General features: G+C 58.8%; 2 protein-coding genes across 6 annotated transcripts in view; both read left to right on the forward strand.

The window, feature by feature from the left end:
* Window positions 1-24: 24 nt before the first annotated feature.
* DECR2 (2,4-dienoyl-CoA reductase 2) lies at window positions 25-7,249 on the forward strand. Of its 2 annotated transcripts, none has more exons than XM_074553131.1 (9): window positions 25-178; window positions 254-322; window positions 631-682; window positions 1,729-1,864; window positions 2,369-2,493; window positions 2,960-3,053; window positions 3,708-3,812; window positions 4,762-4,979; window positions 6,230-7,249. In XM_074553131.1, exons 1-8 carry the CDS (start codon window positions 81-83, stop codon window positions 4,977-4,979), a joined length of 897 nt encoding a protein of 298 aa, XP_074409232.1. In that variant the 5' UTR covers window positions 25-80; the 3' UTR covers window positions 6,230-7,249. The 2 variants fall into 2 exon arrangements, with proteins under 2 accessions (XP_074409232.1, XP_074409231.1); XM_074553130.1 differs by having other exon boundaries at window positions 4,762-4,950.
* A 1,972-nt stretch (window positions 7,250-9,221) lies between these two features.
* The window catches only part of RAB11FIP3 (RAB11 family interacting protein 3), a 93,052-nt gene continuing 82,987 nt past the window's right edge, over window positions 9,222-19,286 (forward strand). For 2 of the 4 annotated variants that reach the window (XM_074553124.1, XM_074553129.1), the window contains exon 1: window positions 9,224-10,154. In XM_074553124.1, coding sequence (XP_074409225.1) covers window positions 9,615-10,154 — 540 coding nt within the window. In that variant the 5' untranslated portion in view covers window positions 9,224-9,614. Of the gene's footprint in view, window positions 10,155-19,286 lie in introns of all 4 variants that reach the window. The other 2 variants (XM_005496646.4, XM_026798768.2) reach the window with 2 other exon arrangements.

A 19,286-nucleotide genomic window follows, 5' to 3' on the forward strand; every position in this document is an offset into this window, starting at 1 on the left:
GCTGTGTCCCGGAGCGCTCCCCGTTGCCAGGCGACGGCGGCGGCGCCCGCGCAGGCGCAGTGAGCAGCACCGCCCCCGCCATGGCCGAGGCCGCCATGGCCGCACAGGTGCCCCCGGACGAGGACGGGGACGAGTGTCTGCCGCAGTACCGGCACCTGCTCAGCCCTGACCTGCTCCAGTGAGTGCCGGCGCTCCGGGGCCCGCGGGGGCCGCCTCCCCGGGGCCCGGCTCTCACCGTGCCTCTGTCCCACAGGGGCCAGGTGGCCTTCATCACCGGCGGCGGCTCCGGCATCGGCTTCCGCATCGCCGAGATCTTCATGAGGTGCGGGAGCCCCTGCCCTGGCACCGGCCCCTCCTTCTTTCCCCTGCTCCCTTCTTCTCTTCCCCACTTTTCCCTTCTTTCCCCTCACTTTCCTCTTCACCCCTTCTCTTCTCTCTCCCCCGTCCCATCCCTTTCCCCGGGATGTGCAGCCGAGGGCGGCAGAGCCCTCAGGGAGGCTCCGGGCACCGGGCCCTGCCTCTCCCCGTCCCGCGGGCCTGGAGCAGCAGCGATTCCTGCAGGGAGCCCCCGAGCTGATCCCGGGGTGCCGCTGGGGAGCCCGGCCCGTCTCACCTGCCCCTTCCCCGCAGGCACGGCTGCCGCACCGTCATTGCCAGCAGGAACCTGCAGCGGGTGGCCGAGGTGAGTGCGGGCTCAGCTGCGAGCCCCCGACATCCTTCTGCTCGCTCCCGGTGGAGCCAGGAGCCTTGGGAATAGTGCAGTAGGAGCAATGGCTTCCCAGTGCCTCCCAGTGCTTCCCAGTGCCTCCCATTTCTTCCCAGCCTGCAAGCCCCGGACACTCCAGCAGTGTGGGTGTGGGTTTGGGGCTGCACCCACCCCACCTCCAGCACAGCTCTTTTAACCTGGAACCTGCTTTGTGGGGACTACTCCATGATCATGATGGCTTTTTGTAGAGGAGAGAGACAGAAATGAGCTGTGGGGGAGGTTTGTCAGCAGGGCAGAGCCCAAGGTTGGACTGAAAGCTCCGTGTGGAGTAGGAGCAGATGCCAGGGGCTGTGTGGTTTGTGGGTTGCACAGGTGTCCTGTGTTTTGGGGCAGAGGGGACAGTGCAGGTGTGATTGGCTGTCATTTCCCACCCCCTCATGCTCGTGTGCCAGAAGAAGCTGGCTCAGCAGGTTTTTAGTCCTCAGGGGCCAGAGTCTTCTGAGGCCACAGAATCTGCAGTCCAGGACTCCAGCTGCTTGTGCAACTGTGTATTGTTGGGGCTCAGGGCCTCTCACAGAGCCCCAAACAGAAGTTGGAGCAGCTCTGGGTGTTGTGTGGAGTTGCTGCTGAGCTTGTGTGTCCCCTGTGCTTAATTTGCTGGGGAAAATCTTACTCTTAATGAGCCACAGGGGTGGCACGTGATAAACCCTGAGCTGCAGAGCTGCTCTGTTTCACAGCCTGACACCTGGCTGCTCTGTCCTTGCCCTTTTGCCCACTGACTCTTTGGATTTAAAGGGCAATTATGCCTGGGCTCATGCCAAATAAAGCCTTGCTGGGGTCCAACCTTTGTCCTTGCCCTGCAGAGAGGTTGCCTGGGCTGTGCTGATCCATGGCAGCCCACGCAGGTACCTGGGCTCAGCCTGCCCAGCCTGCTGGGTTGCACCATGCAGGAGCTTTCCCTGGCTACCCCAGGGCTAGCAGGCTGCAGCCAGGCTCTCTCAGGTGGTTTTTTGTCCTTTCAGGCCTCGAAGAAGCTGGTGGCAGCCACAGGGCAGCAGTGCCTGCCCCTGTGCATGGACGTGCGGCAGCCACAGACCATTGCAGCAGCGGTGGATGAGGCGCTGCGGGAGTTCCAGAGGATCGACATCCTCATCAATGGTGAGGCTGCACAGGGCACTGCTTTGGCAGCAGTTTGGGCTCTCTGATGCCAGGATGGAATGTGCTCCCCCAAAACTCTGCCCTGCCTGAGGGGTTGGCTCTTGGAGTCCATCAGCAGAGTGCTGGTGCAGCCGCAGAGGATGGGAAAGGAACTCTTGGACTAAGTCCAGAGGCCATGGAGATGCTCTGGAGCCCCTCTGCACCATTCCTCCTACTTCACTATTCCCAGGGCTCCCAGCTGTCTGGGCTCACTGCTGGGCAGGGTGTTTTCCCGGGGGCTCAGAGGAAGCAGAGATCTGTGTGTGGTGCATGGCCATTCCTGTTTGTCTGGGTGTGGATCATCCCTGCTGCCCTCGTGCTGGCTGTGCTGCTGGGCACCCAGAGCCACCAGTTTATCCCTCAGCAGGGCTGTCTCCATGCATGCAGACATTGTCCCTCACCCTCCCTGTCCCACAAGGGCCCTGACACCTGTCCCAGCCCTGATTGTCTGTCCCTGTGGTTCAGGTGCTGCAGGGAATTTCCTGTGCCCAGCCAGTGCCTTGTCCTTCAACGCCTTCAAGACAGTGATCGACATCGACACCCTGGGCACCTTCAACACCTCCAAGGTGCTCTTTGAGAAATATTTCCGGGTAAGTGGCACAGGGGGCTCTGGGGACAGGCTCTGCTAGGCAGGGGTAGTGTCAAACCCAACTGTGCTCCTGGGGAAATCAGGGAAGTGCAAGGACCCAGAGCCTCCCTGCACAGATCCGCTCTGTTCCCTGCCTGGGATCCCAGCCCTGAACTGGGGCTCCTCCTGTCCCTTGCCCCAGGGCTTTGTGCTGTTGCTGCACCTTTCCATGCTGTGCCACCTGGAGGAGCTGATCTCCTGCTGCCTTTCCAGCTCTGCCATTTTCCCTTGGCCTTTCCTTCTACCCTGCATGTCCCATCTCTCCTGCTGGCTGCCCCACCCCTAAGATTCATCAGAGCTGCCCCAGTGGTGGCTCAGCAGTGCCTGTGGGTGACTGTCCCTCCAAGCCCAGCTCTCCTGTCCCTCAGAGCCCTCTGTGAGCCTTTGTGCTGCTCCCTGCCCAACTCACATCTCCTTTCCTTCCCCAGGACCACGGCGGGCTCATTGTTAACATCACGGCCACGCTGAGCTACCGAGGGCAGGCCCTGCAGGTGCACGCTGGGGCTGCCAAGGCTGCCATAGGTACCTGCACGCACCCTGCTGGGGCTCTGAGCCACAAAAGAAGCCTCTCCTTCCTAAATACTGGCATGGAAGATACTGTGTCGGTGCTCACAGGGGTCCCAGGATGAGGGAAGAGATGAGGATCTGACTCCATGTTTCAGAAGGCTTGATTTATTATTTTATGATATATATTACATTAAAATTATACTAAAAGAATAGAAGAAAAGATTTCATGAGAAGGCTAACTAAGAATAGAACAGGAAGGAATGATAACAAAGGCTTGTGGCTCGGGCAGAGAGCCCAAGTCAGCTGACTGTGATTGGCCATTAATTGCAAACATCCAACATGGGCCAATCCCAGATGCACCTGTTGCATTCCACAGCAGCAGATAATCAATGTTTACATTTTGTTCCTGAGGCCTTTCAGCTTCTCAGGAGGAGAAATCCTAAGGAAAGAATTCTTCATAAAAAATGTCTGCAACAAGATACCTTGGGGAGGGGCAAGGGGGGTGAATTGGTGTGGGTGCTGCATGCCTGGGTTTGGGGATGAGGCTTTTCTCCCCTCCAGGGCTCTTTGCTCTCAGCCACACTGTTCTGTGACATTTTTCCCCCTCCCAAGAAGTTTCTGGCGTGGCTGTGCTCCCTGTTTCTCAGTGCTGTTGCAATCCCTCCCCAGATGCCATGACCCGTCACCTTGCCGTGGAGTGGGGACCCAACAACATCCGTGTGAACAGCCTGGCCCCCGGCCCCATCACGGGCACCGAGGGCTTCCGACGCCTGGGTGAGGCACCTGGGCTCCCAGCCCTGCCCTGGCACTGCCCTGGCACTGCCCTGCTGGGAGGGGACTGGGAGGGACCCCCAGTGCCACACAGCTCGTGGGGATTGCTGCTGTGCTGTGCCTTGGCTAGCACAGCTCTGTGGGAACAGCCCTTCCCACACCCCTGGTACCTCCCAGGGCACTGCTTTGGCAGCAGTTTGGGCTCCCTGATGCCAGGATGGAATGTGCTCCCCCAAAACTCTGCCCTGCCTGAGGGGTTGGCTCTTGTAGTCTGTCAGCAGAGTGCTGGTGCAGCCCCAGAGGATGGGAAAGACCTGGAGCGCTTAGAGTGGGTCCAGAGGCCATGGAGATGCTCCAAGGGTTAGAGCTGCTCTGCTCTGGAGCCATGGAGACCTCAGAGCCCCTGGCAGGGCCTGAAGGGGCTCCAGGAGAGCTGCAGAGGGACTGGGGACAAGGGATGGAGGGACAGGACACAGGGAATGGCTCCCACTGCCAGAGGGCAGGGATGGATGGGATATTGGGAATTGGGAATTGTTCCCTGGGAGGGTGGGCAGGCCCTGGCACAGGGTGCCCACCCTGGATCCCTGGCAGTGCCCAAGGCCAGGCTGGGCAGGGCTGGGAGCAGCCTGGGGCAGTGGGAGGTGTCCCTGCCATGGCAGTGGAGGAGGAGAAGGAGAGATCCCTCCCAACCCCAACCATTCCATGGTTCTAAAGCTTTCTGAGGTCCTTGGGCTCTCTGGGTCAGTACAAAATCCCTGCTGGGCTTGGTGATTTATTTAAACCTTCCTCATTTAAATCTTCCCAGGTTTTTATCCCAGGGCTGTGCCAGGATCTCACCCCAGTTCCCTGGAGCACTCAGCCATCCCCACAGGCAGTGCTGCAGTGCCTGGCCAGTCATGGTGGTGGACAATCCTCCCATGGTCCAAACTGACTTTTCCCTGCTCCTTTTTAGGTGGGAAATTTGCAGAGAAGTCCAACCAGCTGTCGGCGATCCCGCTGCAGCGCGCGGGGAACAAGACGGAGATCGCGCACAGCGCGCTCTACCTGGCCAGCCCCCTCTCGTCCTACGTCACCGGCACCACCCTGGTCGTGGACGGGGGCAGCTGGCTCACCTCCCCCAACAGCTTCTCTGCCTTGCTGGGTATTGCCTCCTCCTCTGCTAAACTCTAGGTGACTGCATTTCCCCCTCGTGGGATTGGAGCAGGGCTCCTCAGGGAATCCCTGCTGTTCCCTGGGGCACAGGGGCTGTGAGGAGGGGCTGAGGGAGCTGGGAAGGGGCTCAGCCTGGAGAAAAGGAGGCTCAGGGGGGACCTTGTGGCTCTGCACAGCTCCTGACAGGAGGGGACAGCTGGGGGGTTTGGGCTCTGCTCCCAGGGAACAGGGACAGGACAAAGGGACACAGCCCCAATCTGTGCCAGGGGAGGTTTAGGATGAGTATTAGAGAAAATTTCTTCATGGAAGGGATGGTCAAGTGATATAATAGTCTCCTTGAGCCAGGTCTTATAAGCTCTTGGAGATCTATATCACCCCTGAGATAGCTCAGCCCCCTCAGATGGCCTAAAATCAGCAGGATGGCTTCTGTGGTAGTGTTGGAGACAGAAAAGTTTTAAGAAAAGGCAAAATAACAAAGCTCTTTACAGAAAATCTAAACCAGGTGCAAGAGGTTGTTGCCCCTGGTAAAACACCCCACAAAAGCCATTAGTTCTTTTGTTGTCTTCTTTTTCTAGTAAATTGCTCAGGGGGTACTTTTTGGCTCCTGTCCAATTGGCTGTCCTTAAATTTGAGGTGAAGTCCCCCAGGTCCTATGAAGTGTCTTTTTACCTGATCGAGGAGAGAAACTTTTGGCCTTTTTTCCTTTCTAAGGACACAAAGGACAATTTTGTCACTCGGTCAACAGGGGGCACATTCCTACAGTCAGGCACTGGCACAGCTGCCCAGGGCAGTGGAGGAATCCCCATCCCTGGGGGGATTTAAAAACCATGTGGATGTGGCACCTGGGGACATGGGTTAGTGATGGCCCTGGCAGTGCTGGGGGAACAGTTGGATTTATTGGTCTTAGAGGGCTTTTCCAACTTAAATGATGATTTTTAACCATGATTCTCCTGGGGCACAGCTGCTGCAGCAGTGGCTACAGTGTCCTCATGGCCAGTCCTTGGGATGAGCAGACCCTACTGGATTTTCCCTTTGAGCCTGGCTTGTGACATGGTGTCTTTTGGACACTGAGATTCCCCCAGAGCAACCTGATGCCCATTTTCTGTGCCCCAGCAGCAAGATTGAGCACAAAGAGTCCCAGGAACCTCTTCCTTCCATGGATTCCTGCAGCCTGGCAGGGAGGGGGTGTCCTGCCTTCCTCCTGGGAGCCTTCCTGAGCTGGGCAGGCCCCAGCAGGGCTCTGTCCCCACCTCCACCCTCTCTTGCAGATGTGTGGGCTGCAGGAGCAAACCAACCCCACTGATGGACAGCCTGGGACTGACCGACGGACAGACGTGACCTGGGACACCGTGTGGGGACATCTCCAGAGCCAGTGCCGACACCACAGCCTCTGGTGGCACTGCCAGTCCTGTGTCTGCCTGGGGGACACAGCTCTGGGGTGCTGGGTGGGACCAAGCCCACCCTGTGCCATTGCTGCCCTCTGAGCTGCTGGGGCTGTGACACAGAGACAGCTTGGAGGGCTGAGATGGTCTCTGGCCCTTTGTGGCTCCCTCCAAGCTGCTCCTGTGGCCTTTGCCAAGCCCCAGCAGTGCCACCATGGGTACCCATCCTCTTCCTCCCCTGTCTTAGCCTGAGCACTGCACAGAGCCCCAGCAGCAGCAGCAGCAGCTCCTTTTTGGGAGGGGGGATTGCTCAGCCTGCCTGGGGTCGGGGTCACCCAGTGTGAGGGGCTCAGTTCTGCCTTGGCAACTCCTGGGAGGGGAAACCCTGGCAGGAGGAGGTGGCTGTGTCCCCTGAGGGGTCCTGGCTGGGACAGTGCTGTGTCCCCTGAGGGGTCCTGGCTGGGACAGTGCTCCCAGGAGAGTGCCAGGGATGCAGCTGGGGTGCCCCTCTCCTGGGAGCAGAGGTGGTGTGAGGGCAGATCCCCCAGCCCAGCTGTGCACTGTGTGTCCAGTGGTCTGTCCACAGCCATCTGTCTGTCACATCAGTGTCACACGGTGTCCTGCAGACACTCAGGCTGAGACCAAGCGAAGGGCTAGAACTGGAATGCAATCCTTTCCTCCTGCCACAGGAGCTGCAGGAGGGCACTGCTGGAGCCAGCCCTGTCCCTGGTGCCCTGGGGGCACACACTGCTCGTGTGCACCCTCCTGCTGCTGCTGGTAGATTTTAGGCTCACCCTGGATTCAATGAAGCTTGTTCTCCCACTTAATTGTATTTCCTACTTGATTGTAGACTTGCCAGGTTTTACTCCTGCCTCCAGGCCACAAATAAAGAACTTGCCCCCTGGAGCAGTGATGCCTCTCTGTGCTGCACGAGCACCCGTGCCCTGCCCAGCTCACTGCTCCAAACTGGGCACTAAGGGAGGGGAAGAGCCACTGCTCCCACTGCCAGTGCCCTGGGTGGCTCCAGTCCTTGGCTCTGTGGTGCCCAAGGCCCCAGGCCAGGGGCTTGAGGACCTGCCAGCTGCTCTGCCCCTGCTCTGGGGTTCCAGCAGCAGAGGGAGGTGCTGAGGGCTTTGCTGAGAGGCTCAGCCCTGCAGGGGGATGGATGGGGATGCAGTGCTTGGGCTGGGATCTGGCTGCATCCTTTGCCTGGGCTCTTGGGACTTGGCTCTGGCTGCAGTATTGCTCTTGCTGGATCCCAGGATGTGTTCTCTCCTGGAGAAGGTGCTTGTGTGGTGTGTGCTGGCCCTCCTGCCCAGCTGCAGCCTCATCTCTGACCTGCAGCCCTGCTCTGGGAGGCTTCCTGGATTTCACTGTTCCACCATCACCAGGTGATTTGGGCACTCAGGGCTGTCCTGGGCACCCCAGGAGGAGGGAGCTGAGTTTGGCCATGTGTCCCCAGCACCAGGGACAGGACAGAGCTCTGGGCCCAGCCTGGAGCTGCAGGAGCCCGTGCAGGGCTGCAGAGCTGCCTCTCACAGCATTGGGCTGTCACTGCAGCCCTGCAGGGACCTCAATCCCTGCCAGCTCCATCCTGGGCTGTCACCTCCTGCCCTGCAGGCACCTCCAGCCCCATCCATGCAGGAGCCCACACACAGCCTGAGCTGTCTGGGAACTGGGAATGGTATTGCCCAAGGGATTTTGCAGGGGATGCCTGAGGCTTCCCCCCCGTGGGACAGAGCCAGGAGCTCCCTCCTGCCCTGCTCACCTTTAGGAATGGCTGTGCTGAGGAAGAGGATTTGGAGTGGAGGTTTCCATCCTTCCAGCACTGGGCTGAAGGACAAGGGTGACATCCTCCCTGGGGCTGCTGCTGAGCTCTGGCTCTCGGGGCTGAGTGTGCTCAGGGACACATGGTGGCCCAACCAGGCTGCTCCTGAGATGTCACACACTGTTTGTGCCCCGGGCAGGGTCACTGGGGCCAGGGATGCTCTTGCTCATCAAGTTTGCTGCTAATTATGCCCAGGGGCTGTAATTCCACCTGCTGGGCCAGCTCAGGGCTGTGTTAGCAGGGCCATCCCGGTGCTCCAGCAGAAACTGCGGCTGCCCAGAGCCTGCAGGCTGTGAGCCCTAAGCACGGGCATTCATTAATGAATTAACCCATTGAGGGTCCCAGCGGTGTCCCGGTGCTCGGTTCCCCCTTCGAGCAGCTCAGGCATCCTGGGGCACACAGTGCTGCCCCACTGGGGTTGGGGATCCCAAAGCAGGGCTCATCTCCCCGGGGGGATTTGGGGCTCACACCTGGAGCAGCTGGGCAGTCCTGTTGCACAGATCCCCTCACAGGTGTTTGAGGTCCCAGAGCACGGTTTGGGTTTGGGTTTGGGGTTTTGGAGCGCAGTTTGGGTTTTGGGTCCCGTAGCATGGTTTGTGTTTGGGGTTGGGGTCACGGAGCGTGGTTTGGTTTAGGGTCCTGGAGCACAGTTTGGGGTTGGGGTCCTGGAGTGCAGTTTGGGTTTGTGTTTGGGGTCCCAAAGCACAGTTTGGGGTCCTGGAGCACGGTTTGGGGTTCCGGAGCACGGTTTGGGGTTCCGGAGCACGGTTTGAGTTTGAGGTTTGGGGTCCCAGAGCATGGTTTGGGGTTCGGGGTCCCAGAGTGCGGTTTGGGTTTGTGTTTGGGGTCCCGGAGCACGGTTTGAGTTTGAGGGTTGGGGTCCCGGGCACGGTTTCCCAGCCGGGGGATTTGGGGTCCCCATTCACGGCGCCCCCCTGGTCCCACGTGCTCGCGCTCCGCCGGCCCCGCCCCTCTCCGCCGGCCCCGCCCCCGCCGCGCGCGAGCCAGGCAGGGGGCGTGGCCTCAGCACGGGCTCGCGCCGCGGAGGGGCGGGGCCAACAGGACCGGCAGGCGAGTGACGTCACCGCCCCGGCTACTGCGGCGGCGGCCGGGCTGGAGCTGCCGCTTGTCCGCGGGCGGCCCCGGAGCGGCGGCGAGGGCGGGCGGGCCGCGGGGCTGTTCCTCGGTGCCGCCGCCGCCTCCCCTAATCCCCGGTCCCGAGCAGGACCCGCGGCCCCGGCGCTCGGAGCCGCCGCTCCCCGAGCAGGGCGGGACCGGCGGGGCCGCCCCCGGTGTCGGCGGGCGGGGCCGGCGTTTCTCGCACAAAGCCGTGAGTGCCGCGGAGACCGCACCGGTACCGGCACCGCCCCGATGTGAGCGGGGCATGGCCGCGGGGCATGGCCCGGGGCGGGCGGCGGCGGGCGCGGAGCGCCGGCGGTGAAGATGGAGCCGCGTCCGCCTGGGACCGAGCCCCCGCTGCCCCGGGGGCCGGGACCGGGGCCCGAGCCAGAGCTGGAACCGGAGCCGGAGTTGGAACCAGAACCGGAGCCAGTGCTGGACCTAGAACCCGAGCTGGACCTGGAACCGGAGCCGGACCTGGACTTGCAACGGGAACCGGAGCCGGAGCTGGGACCAGAACCGGAGCCAGAGCTGGACCTGTACCCGGAGCCGGAACAGGAGGAGGCAGATCTGAGCCCCGAGCCGGAGCTGGACCTGGAGCCGGAGCTGGAACAGGAGGCAGAGCTGGGCCCGGAGCTGGATCTGGACCTCTGGGCCCTTGATGCCGCCGCTGCCGGCGCGGAGCCGCCGCCCTGGTGCCCGGGGCAGGCCGGGGACAGCCCGGGCCCGGAGGGCTCCGCCGAGCCCCCGCCCGAGGAGGAGCCGCGCCTCCGGCCGGTCTTCGACGCCCTGGACCGCGACGGCGATGGCTTCGTGCGTGTGGAGGAGTTCGTGCAGTTCGCCACGGCCTACGGCGCCGAGCAGGTGAGCACCGGGCACCTGTCCACCGTGGGCACCGGGGGGCGGCACCGCTTGGTTCCCGGTGGCCCCGCCGCCCCGGGGTGAGGGTGATGGTGGCTTCTGTCCGGGCTGCGGCCTTTGCAGAGCTCAGTGTCCCCAAGGACAGCGCTGGCATCGCCCCGGGTGAAGGGCACGCCGGCCCGAGCGGCCCCCGCTGCGCCCGGGAGGAGCCGGAGCCGCCGGGAGCCCGCGGCTCTTTGTTCTCCATCGCTGCCGCCCCGGGGCTCGCCTGGGCACGGGCACATCCCGGGGCCATCCCGGGGCTGCTCCGTGCCGCCCTTGCTGACCGTGCTCATCCCACAGCGAGAGCATCCCTGCCCTGGCAGCGCCTTGGAGCGCGGGGATCCTTCAGGGCCTCTCCAGCCCAGGCCATTCCCTGGCTCCCTGCTCGCTTGTCGGGCTCTGACAGCCTCAATGCGCATTTTCCCATTTCTGCTGCCCTGTGCCCTGGCCAGCCGCTGTTCCCCTGCCGCAGATCACAGCGATGCAATCTGGAGCTGCCTGGGCTGACCCAAAATGGAGCAAGCTCCGGCAGCGCTCACCAGGGCACGGAGATGGATCTGTTGTGTTTCGTGCATTGGCCTGGGCTGGCATCGCTACCAGGAAAAGGAGATTTATTTTTTTTTAAGGAACTCAGGTATTGCTGTGAAGTTTCCCTGTGCCTGCCCAGGTCCGCTCTCGTTCTCCATCCCTGGCTGCTGCGCGGGTATTTAAGTGCCATGACAAAGCAAATCATGTGTGAAGGAGGCTTTCGGTGGAGGAGGGCTTTTTATCCCTGTCCCCCTGCTAGAAACACCTCTCAAAGATAAAACAAAGGCGATTATTTTAGAAAAACAGCCCTGCAGAGTGGAGACAGGGAACTTCTTTGTGTTGCTGAGGGGGCACTCTGTGCGCAGGGGGTCTCAAGGTGTGAGCTCAGGTACCTCTACCTGTGTCAGCAGAGAGGTTTTATTCCTAAATCCTCTCTTCTGCCCTGTCCTTCCAGGCTCCCTGTGCCATCACCATGTCCCACTGCTGTCCCCAGCAGAGGAGGCAGCAGCAGACAGTCCATGGAGGCTCCTGCACACGGTGCCACCTCCCTGGGCACCGTGTGCTTTCGTGTCCCTTGGCAGGAGCAGCCCAAGGACGTGGGAAATGGGGACAGGACGTGGCAGGGACGTGGCAGGTGGCTCTGGGGGTGCAGCTCAGCCCAGCAGTGCCCGGTAACAGTGAGGGGATGGGGCCAGAGCTCCAGAGGGGCCTCACTGAGATGGGAAAACACCTCAGAGCATGGCCTAGGAGGGGCTGGGGGCTGCTAAGGTCACCCCGAAGCTCAGGGGTGTCCCCAGAGGGTTTGTGCCATTGGATGGTGGCCACATGGATCTGGGTGGGAAGGGGCTCTCTGCAGCTCCCTGTTGCTCTTGCTGAGCACAGCCAGTGCTGCCCTAAATGATGCTTTGCAAAGCCATTTCTCTTCAGCTGGAGGCTGGCACGGGCAGCTCCTGGCACAGCTGGGGCTGAGCACCTTGGGGACATTGGTGTGGCAGGTCCTGGGCCCTGCAGGGGACTGGCACTGCAGGAGCAAAGGGGATGCCTGTGTGTGCAGGAGGACTTGGTGTGAGTCTGCAGCTTGGAAAGGATCAGGGCATGCTGAGGGAGGAGAGAAGGGGTTGGTCATTGTGTCTGTAAGCTCCCAGCAGATCAAATTTGTCCCTCTGTGATTGCCCAGGCAGCCATCACACCCTGACCCCTCTCCCACAGCACCCCAGGCACGGTTGTGGCACAACCTTTATTTACACCTTGAGGGTCCCTTTTAGTCCCACAAGAATCACTGAGTCCATCCCCTGGCCCTGCACAGACCCCCAACAACCCCAGCCTGGGCATCCCTGTCCAAGCTCTCCTGGAGCTCTGGCAGCCCCGGGGCTGTGCCCATTCCCTGGGGAGCCTGGGCAGTGCCAGCACCCTCTGGGGATGAACCTTTCCTGATCTCCACCCTGAACCCCCTGATGTGTGGAGTAATAAAGGGAGGAGCTCTGGAGGAGTTCCTTGACCTATTTTTTGTGAAGCAGCTGAACTTGGGCCCAAAGTGGGGCTTGTGGCAAATGGAGATCCAGCTCAGGTGGGAGTTAAAGGGCAGGAACATCCCCAGAGGGTAAAACAGAATTCAGGGGACTGAATGGGACCCTGAAGGTGTAAATAAAGGTTGTGCCACAACCATGACTTGAGAGGGGTCGGGGTGTGGTGGCTGCCTGGCTAATCACAGAGAATTGTTCATGAGGAACAAATTCCAGCCCCTTCCCTTTCCCCTGCCCTCCTGCCTGCTGCCCACAGGGCTGGAACAAATGGCTAAACTGGAGCAGGACCAGCAGCTGATCCCCGAGGCTGGGGAGGGCTGCAGGAGGGGCTCTGTGTGTGTGTGCCCACATGGATGAGGAGCTGGAGAGCAGCAAGTGTTGTCTTTAGCACTCAGTCAAACACCAGAGGCATTCACGGGCTGCTGAGTGAGCACTGTCAGCTCGTTTGGCTGCAACAATTATTAGCTAAATGTCAAAGGGAAGGCACCAGCTGGCGTTGATTCCATAAGCACCGTGGGATTGGGGGTTTCTGCTCGGGTGAATTGGGTGGTTTTTCTCTCCATGGGGATCAAAAATGGGATTGGGATGGGGTTTTGCTTAAGCAGCTTGGGGTGTTGGAGGGCTCTGTGGGAGAGCTCTGTGTCAGTGCCGCTGGCATGGGGAAGAGATCAGGGCAGAGATAAAGGCAGTTTGTTTTGATCTGCAGAGATAACAGCTGATAGGGATTGAGATCTTGCCAGAACCTTCATCTCCCAAGGGTGATGGGAGCGTGGTGTGGGGGTGACACCTGAGCCAAGGGAAGGGACAGCCTTGGGATGGTCCAGAGCCCACCCTGAGCAGGGAAGGGACAGCCTTGGGATGGTCCAGAGCCCACCCTGAGCAGGGAAGGGACAGCTTTGGGATGGTCCAGAGCCCACCCTGAGCAGGGAAGGGACAGCCTTGGGATGGTCCAGAGCCCACCCTGAGCAGGGAAGGGACAGCCTTGGGATGGTCCAGAGCCCACCCTGAGCAGGGAAGGGACAGCTTTGGGATGGTCCAGAGCCCACCCTGAGCAGGGAAGGGACAGCCTTGGGATGGTCCCCCACAGCCTCTCCCAGGAGGGTGTGTATCCTACACAGATTTGCTCCCATGGACCCCTGATATGCTCCGTGGATTTACAAACAAGAAAGGTCTTGAGGATAACTTAACTTTCCTTGAGAACCGCTTGATTTTGCATCCAAAATCCCTGGACTGCTCCCAAACCACCTGGGAGGCAGCTGCCGGGGGTGCTGTGTTGTTTTTCCCTCCTTCCTCCCCTTTTTCCCTGCGTTTCTCTGGGATCTGCTGCTCCCTGGAGCCACTGGCTGGGACAGAAGGATGGAGCAAGGCTGGCTTAAACAGCGAGCTGGGGACACACTTGATGTCACTTTTGTGTCACCTTGCAAAGCAGGAGGGGTTGTGTCCTGCACTTCTGGGGGTTGCACAGAACCTAAAACCATTGTGCAACCACTTTAGGTTTAAATTTTTATTCCAAAATGAAATTTTCCTGTAGCTCTGCATTGTGTTTAGCTGGCTGGGGTGACAGAGCCCAAGGCTCTTCTGCCTGGATTCATTTCCAGCAGGCCCAGAGGAGAATGGATTGTTTGTGAGGCTGAGGACAAGCGTCCTGCTGGCACCTTGGGTTGTTTTTCCTTTTCTGTTCTGATCTAACAGACAATTGGAGAAGGAAAAGCCTCTTGCACCACATGATCTCACTGCCTTGGCTCAATTAAGAGAAATCCCAGAGTTTGTCTCACTCGCTTCCAGAGGCTGCTGTTCCAAGGGATCTTCAGCCTTTTTTTTCCCCTCTGGATGATCAGTTTGAGCTTCATTCCAGTGTGATTTATTCTGCTTTCTTTAACATTTCCATCCCTCAACACCAGTCCTGCCACCACATCAGCTCATCCTCAGCTGAGCTCTCCATATTCAGCTTTTAACTTTCCCTCTGGGGATGGTTCCTGAGGGCTTTTGTCAGGTTTTTTTTGTACTTTTCTCAGCCTTTTGGAATGGGGTGCCCAGCTTGAGCTGAGAGCTGCAGAACAAATCCCATTTTGGGGCTGGCAGGGATCACTCCAGGCAGCAGCTGCAAAGAATCCTGCACTTGGTTTTTATTTTTGAATAAAGCCATCTGAAAAGCTGGCAGTTATTTCCTGTAATGAGGTCTGGATAGTGTCAAACTGCAGCTTTTTAGAGGTTCCCCCTGTGGAGACGCCACTGCTGTTCCTGCTCCCCTCTGATGGATCCCTTGGGAATTGGGTGCTGCATCCAGGGTTTCCTCCTTCCATCTCCCTGCCCATGCTGGCCTGGCAGCTGATTTGGGATCTCCTCCCTCATCCCCTTGGTTTTGTCCCACTTCCCTGTGAAATATAATGATCCGTCACGAGGAAACCCCTTTTTTGTTTTTTATTTTTCCATTTTCTCATGGTTCTTACCCAGTTTGAGCAGAGGCAATGCTGCTTTTATGAAGAGATTTCTAAAATTACCTCTCATGCTTTCACAGGCCAGTGAGGCTTTAATTGCCTCCAACTGTGCTGCTGCTGCTGCTGCACCTTCCAGAGGCTTTAATTGCTGTTTAACTGCATGGAATACCCTGGCCTGGAAGGAGCAGCATTCCAGCTCCTGGGATTTGGTTCCTGCTCTGGGATGGCACTGGGGATGCTCTGGCTGTGCAGGAGGTGCCTGTGGACACCCCTGTGTGCTTTGGAACAGCAACAAATCTGCAATATTTTGCTTGCTTTGAGCAAGGGCACAGTTTTTTTTCCCCTCCCCAAAGAAAATCATGGCAGGGAATTTGTGGGTTTGGGGAGTTTGGGTGGGAGCCTTTTCCTCTCCTCCTCCCTCCTCTCCTCCCTCTTCAAAGGGCTTTTACCACCATCAATAAATAACAGGTCTGTGTGCTCCAGGAGCTCCAAGACAGGAGTTTTTCTTTCTCCCTCAGAGAGGAAAAGGCTTCCAAGCCAACATATTTTGTGTAATTTTGGGCGAGGTGGTGGCTGCTTTGCAAATTCCATTTTCAGCTCGCTTGATTCACTTATAAATATCCCCAAAGCCTCCAAGGAGGAGATGATTCCTGTGCTGCTCCTGGGTTTTTTTAGCTGCTGGGAGTGGTGGGGAGGGCTGGGAGCAGATCAGAGCTGGGCAGAGCTCTGGTGCTGTGTTTGTGGCTGGGATCAGATGGAGGGATGCTTATCCTGCAGGGATGGAGCCTGCAGGGCTGTGAATGCTCAAAGGCTGGGTTTGTCTCTGTGGGCTGGCAGGAGGGTGCTGCTGGTAATTTTATCCCAGCTCCCAGTTTATTAAATCAACCTTTTCATTCTGCCTGGCTCCTGCAGGTTGAGAGTGCAGTGAATGTGGATTTTTGGGGACGGGATGGAGGGACAGGACCCAGGGAATGGCTCCCACTGCCAGAGGGCAGGGATAGATGGGATATTGGGAATTGGGAATTGTTCCCTGGGAGGGTGGGCAGGCCCTGGATCCCTGGCAGGGCCCAAGGAGAGATTGGAGCAGCCTGGGACAGTGGGAGGTCGCTGCCATGGCATGGATGTGGAACTGGATGGGATTTAGGGTCTCTTCCAACCCCAACCATGCTGTGATTTGTTTTGATCAAGGTTAGTTGTGTTCCTCTGGAATTTGGGTTCATTCCTGCAAGTAAAGAAGCCCTGGTTACCCAGGGAGGGATCAGGATCAGCCCCAGCTCTGCAGAGCTGCCCCGTGCTGTGCCTGAGGGGGCTCCCAGGGTGGGCATTGCCCCAGCAGCAGCCAAGGCACCACCTGAGGGTTTTCAGGGCTGGGCTGCAAAGACCTCAAGCCCTGCCCAGTCCATCCCATCCCACTCCCTGCCATGTCCAGGAACACCTTCCACCATCCCAGGCTGCTCCAAACCCCATCGAACCTGGCACTGCCAGGGATGCAGGGGCAGCCCCAGCTGCTCTGGGCACCCTGTGCCAGGGCCTGCCCACCCTGCCAGCGCAGAATCTGTAATATCCAATGTAAATCTCTCAGTTCCACCCCATTCCCCCTTGTCCTGTCACTGTCTGCCTGTGTGAAATTCCTTCTCCCTCTCCTTTATAACCCCCTGTAAATACTGAGAGAAGAGAGGAGGATTCACAAGAAGCTTCCTCTCAGGAGCAGAGTATTTCCTGAGGTTGTGATTGATTAAAATTGGATTGGGGTCACCATAATTAACTGGAATATGATAGTGCACCACAAGACAGGGCTCATTTGGAGTTGCTCTTGCCCACAGAGCCCTCTCCCAAAGCATTCCCAGGCTGCTGATAGCATTATGTAACTCAGCCCAGACAATAATTGGTAATCATTACCATTGCCCACAGAATTCCTCTGCACTTTATTCCTGTTTGACTTTCGTTTGCTGCTCATTGTCAGAGGAATGATCTGCTTTGAACCCAGGGGCTTTTTTTTTTTTTTTTCTTAATTCCTGCCTTTGGAATTTTGCAAAACAAATGAATTCCCTTTAACCTCTGCTGCTGGGCCACCCTCAGCATCCCCTCTGCCATGGCACCAATGTTTTTCCCGGGAGTGGAGCCTGAACAGCAATGAACCAACACAGTTCCAGCTCTGTGAGTCTGCTGGCAGTGAGGCATGGCTTGCTTCTCCCTGTCCCTCATGCCTGGCTCCACCTTTCCATCATTCCCGTGTGGGTTCCTGGCCCTGTGAGCCCTGGGGGAGCAGTGGGAGCCCTTCCCTCTGTGTGGTTCTGTGAGTTGAGGCACCTGTGGAGAATGGAGGTGCAAAGCTGCCAGACTGGTTCTGCTGGGCTGGCACTCAGGGAGGCTCTGGGGAGCTCTGGGATCCATCTGTGCTCCATCACTGCCAGGGCCACCCCTGAAACGTGTCCCCAGTGCCACAGCCACATCTTTGTGAGCTCTTCAGGGATGGGGACTCCAGCACTGCCCTGGGCAGCTGTGCCAGGGCCTGACCACCCCTTCCATGAAGGAATATTCCCAATATGCAACCTAAACCTCCCCTGGCCCAGCCTGAGGCTGCTTCCCCTTGTTGTGTCCCTGTTCCCTGGGACTCCCCTGGCTGTCCCCTCCTGTCAGGAGCTGTGCAGAGCCACAAGGTCCCCCCTGAGCCTCCTTTTCTCCAGGCTGAGCCCCTTCCCAGCTCCCTCAGCCCCTCCTGGTGCTCCAGCCCCTTCCCCAGCCCTGTTCCCTTCCCTGGACCCCTCCAACCCCTCACTGTCCTTGTCCCTGTGAGGGTCCCACCTGGGTGATGGGTTTAGATGAGCCTGAGGGAGGTTTTGCCTCCCAAACTGCTGACAATGAGAGTTTGCTGAGGATTGGGAGCCCTGTTCCCCCCCCCGGACCCCTCCAGGTGTGTTTGGTCAGGAGGGCCCAGAGCTGCCCTGGGGCTGATCCCAGGCCTTGTCCCCATGTGCAGGTGCCTGTGGACACACAGAGGGACTCTGCCCTTGGGGATTTGTGCATTTTGTACCTGCAGTGCCTCTCCCACATGCCAGAAGCTTCCCCAGCTGCTCCCAGAGTGCAGTCCCTGCTCTGGGTGTGCTCTGAGCTGCTCTCCTGACGAGGTTTTTGGGACATCTGCAGTGCAGCCAGTGCTGAACCAGCCCAGTGTGCAGGACTTGGTGCTTCCCTCACTGTCCCACATCAGGCAGAGCCCCTAAAGCTCCTCTCAGCTTTCCTTTTCCACTTTCAGATCTTTGCATCTTTCAGTCCCCTTCCACACATGGGGTGGTGCTGGGGCTGATGCTTTAGGTCCAGGCCTGAGGCCTCCAGCAGAGGCAGGACTGCAGCCACAGGGGGAGGAACAGCAGGGATCTCCTCAGGCTGCTCTCAGAATCACTGGTTGTTCATATCCTCATGTGTCTGTGCTTTGGATCTTCCAGTATTTGTGTGGGAAGGGACCTTAAAGATCACCTTGTTCCACCCCTGCCATGGCAGGGACACCTCCCACTGTCCCAGGCTGCTCCCAGCCCTGCCCAGCCTGGCCTTGGGCACTGCCAGGGATCCAGGGTGGGCACCCTGTGCCAGGGCCTGCCCACCCTCACAGGGAACAATTCCCAATTCCCAATATCCCATCCATCCCTGCCCTCTGGCAGTGGGAGCCATTCCCTGTGTCCTGTCCCTCCATCCCTTGTCCCCAGTCCCTCTGCAGCTCTCCTGGAGCCCCTTCAGGCCCTGGCAGGGGCTCTGAGGTGTCCCTGGAGCTTCTCCTCTCCAGGTGAGCACCCCCAGTTCTGCCAGCCTGGCTCCAGAGGGGCTCCAGCCCTGGAGCAGCTCCATGTCCTTATGCTGGAGGCCTTGGATGTGCTGGTGGCAGAGACAGCTCCAGGCTGAAGGAGAGCTCTGTATCCACAGGGCAGTCCCAGCTGACATCAGTGGTACCTGGCAGGAACCCTGTTCTGGGATCCCAAAATTCCAAGGCCAAGGAGCAGCCCTGAAGGTGCCATGGAGCCATGGCAGTGCCAGCCTGGGCTCCCTGCACAGCTCACAGCTCACAGCTCCAGGAATGGTCTCTTCTCCCAAATCCTGGGTTCTGATGAGGCTCCCATTCCCTGCAGAGCTTTTGCTGGAGCTGGTGTGGGCAGAGTGAGTTAATAGTGGTCCTGTGGGTTGTGGGGGAGGAAAGAGGAGGGGACAGGAGCAAGGAGAGCCATGGGGACAATTCCTGCCAAGTGCCACTGGTGCTGAGCTGGATGCTGGGTACTGGCTCCATGGGGAGAGCAGCTGGAGAGCCCAAATCCCTGTGAGTGGTGGTGGATCCTGCCCTGGAACACTGCTCTGCTGCTGCTGGGGCTGGGCTGGGCTTTTCCTCCAGGGACCTGAGGATGGGACAGCCTGTCTGGGTTTGAACAGCCAGGTGTCTGCTGAGGAAGGCAGGAGCCTCCCCCGAAATGGAAAATGTAAACCCCCTCCCTCTGAATTATTGTTATTTTGAAATTAAGGGGCTCTCAGGCAAGGATATGGGAGTAGGAATAACAGTTCTTTACTAGGAAAATTAAAAATACAAATGCAATAGTACAAAGAAAAAGAAAATACAGTGA

The sequence above is a fragment of the Zonotrichia albicollis genome, chromosome 16, assembly GCF_047830755.1.
Source record: "Zonotrichia albicollis isolate bZonAlb1 chromosome 16, bZonAlb1.hap1, whole genome shotgun sequence".
NCBI classification, from domain to species: Eukaryota; Metazoa; Chordata; class Aves; order Passeriformes; family Passerellidae; genus Zonotrichia; species Zonotrichia albicollis.

Coding starts and splice junctions, on each gene's coding strand:
- DECR2 (XM_074553130.1), top strand. CDS start 81: ATGGCCGAGGCCGCCATGGCCGCACAGGTGCCCCCGGACGAGGACGGG. Junction 179..253: donor CTCAGCCCTGACCTGCTCCA/GTGAGTGCCGGC, acceptor TCTGTCCCACAG/GGGCCAGGTGGCCTTCATCA. Junction 2,494..2,959: donor TCTTTGAGAAATATTTCCGG/GTAAGTGGCACA, acceptor TTCCTTCCCCAG/GACCACGGCGGGCTCATTGT.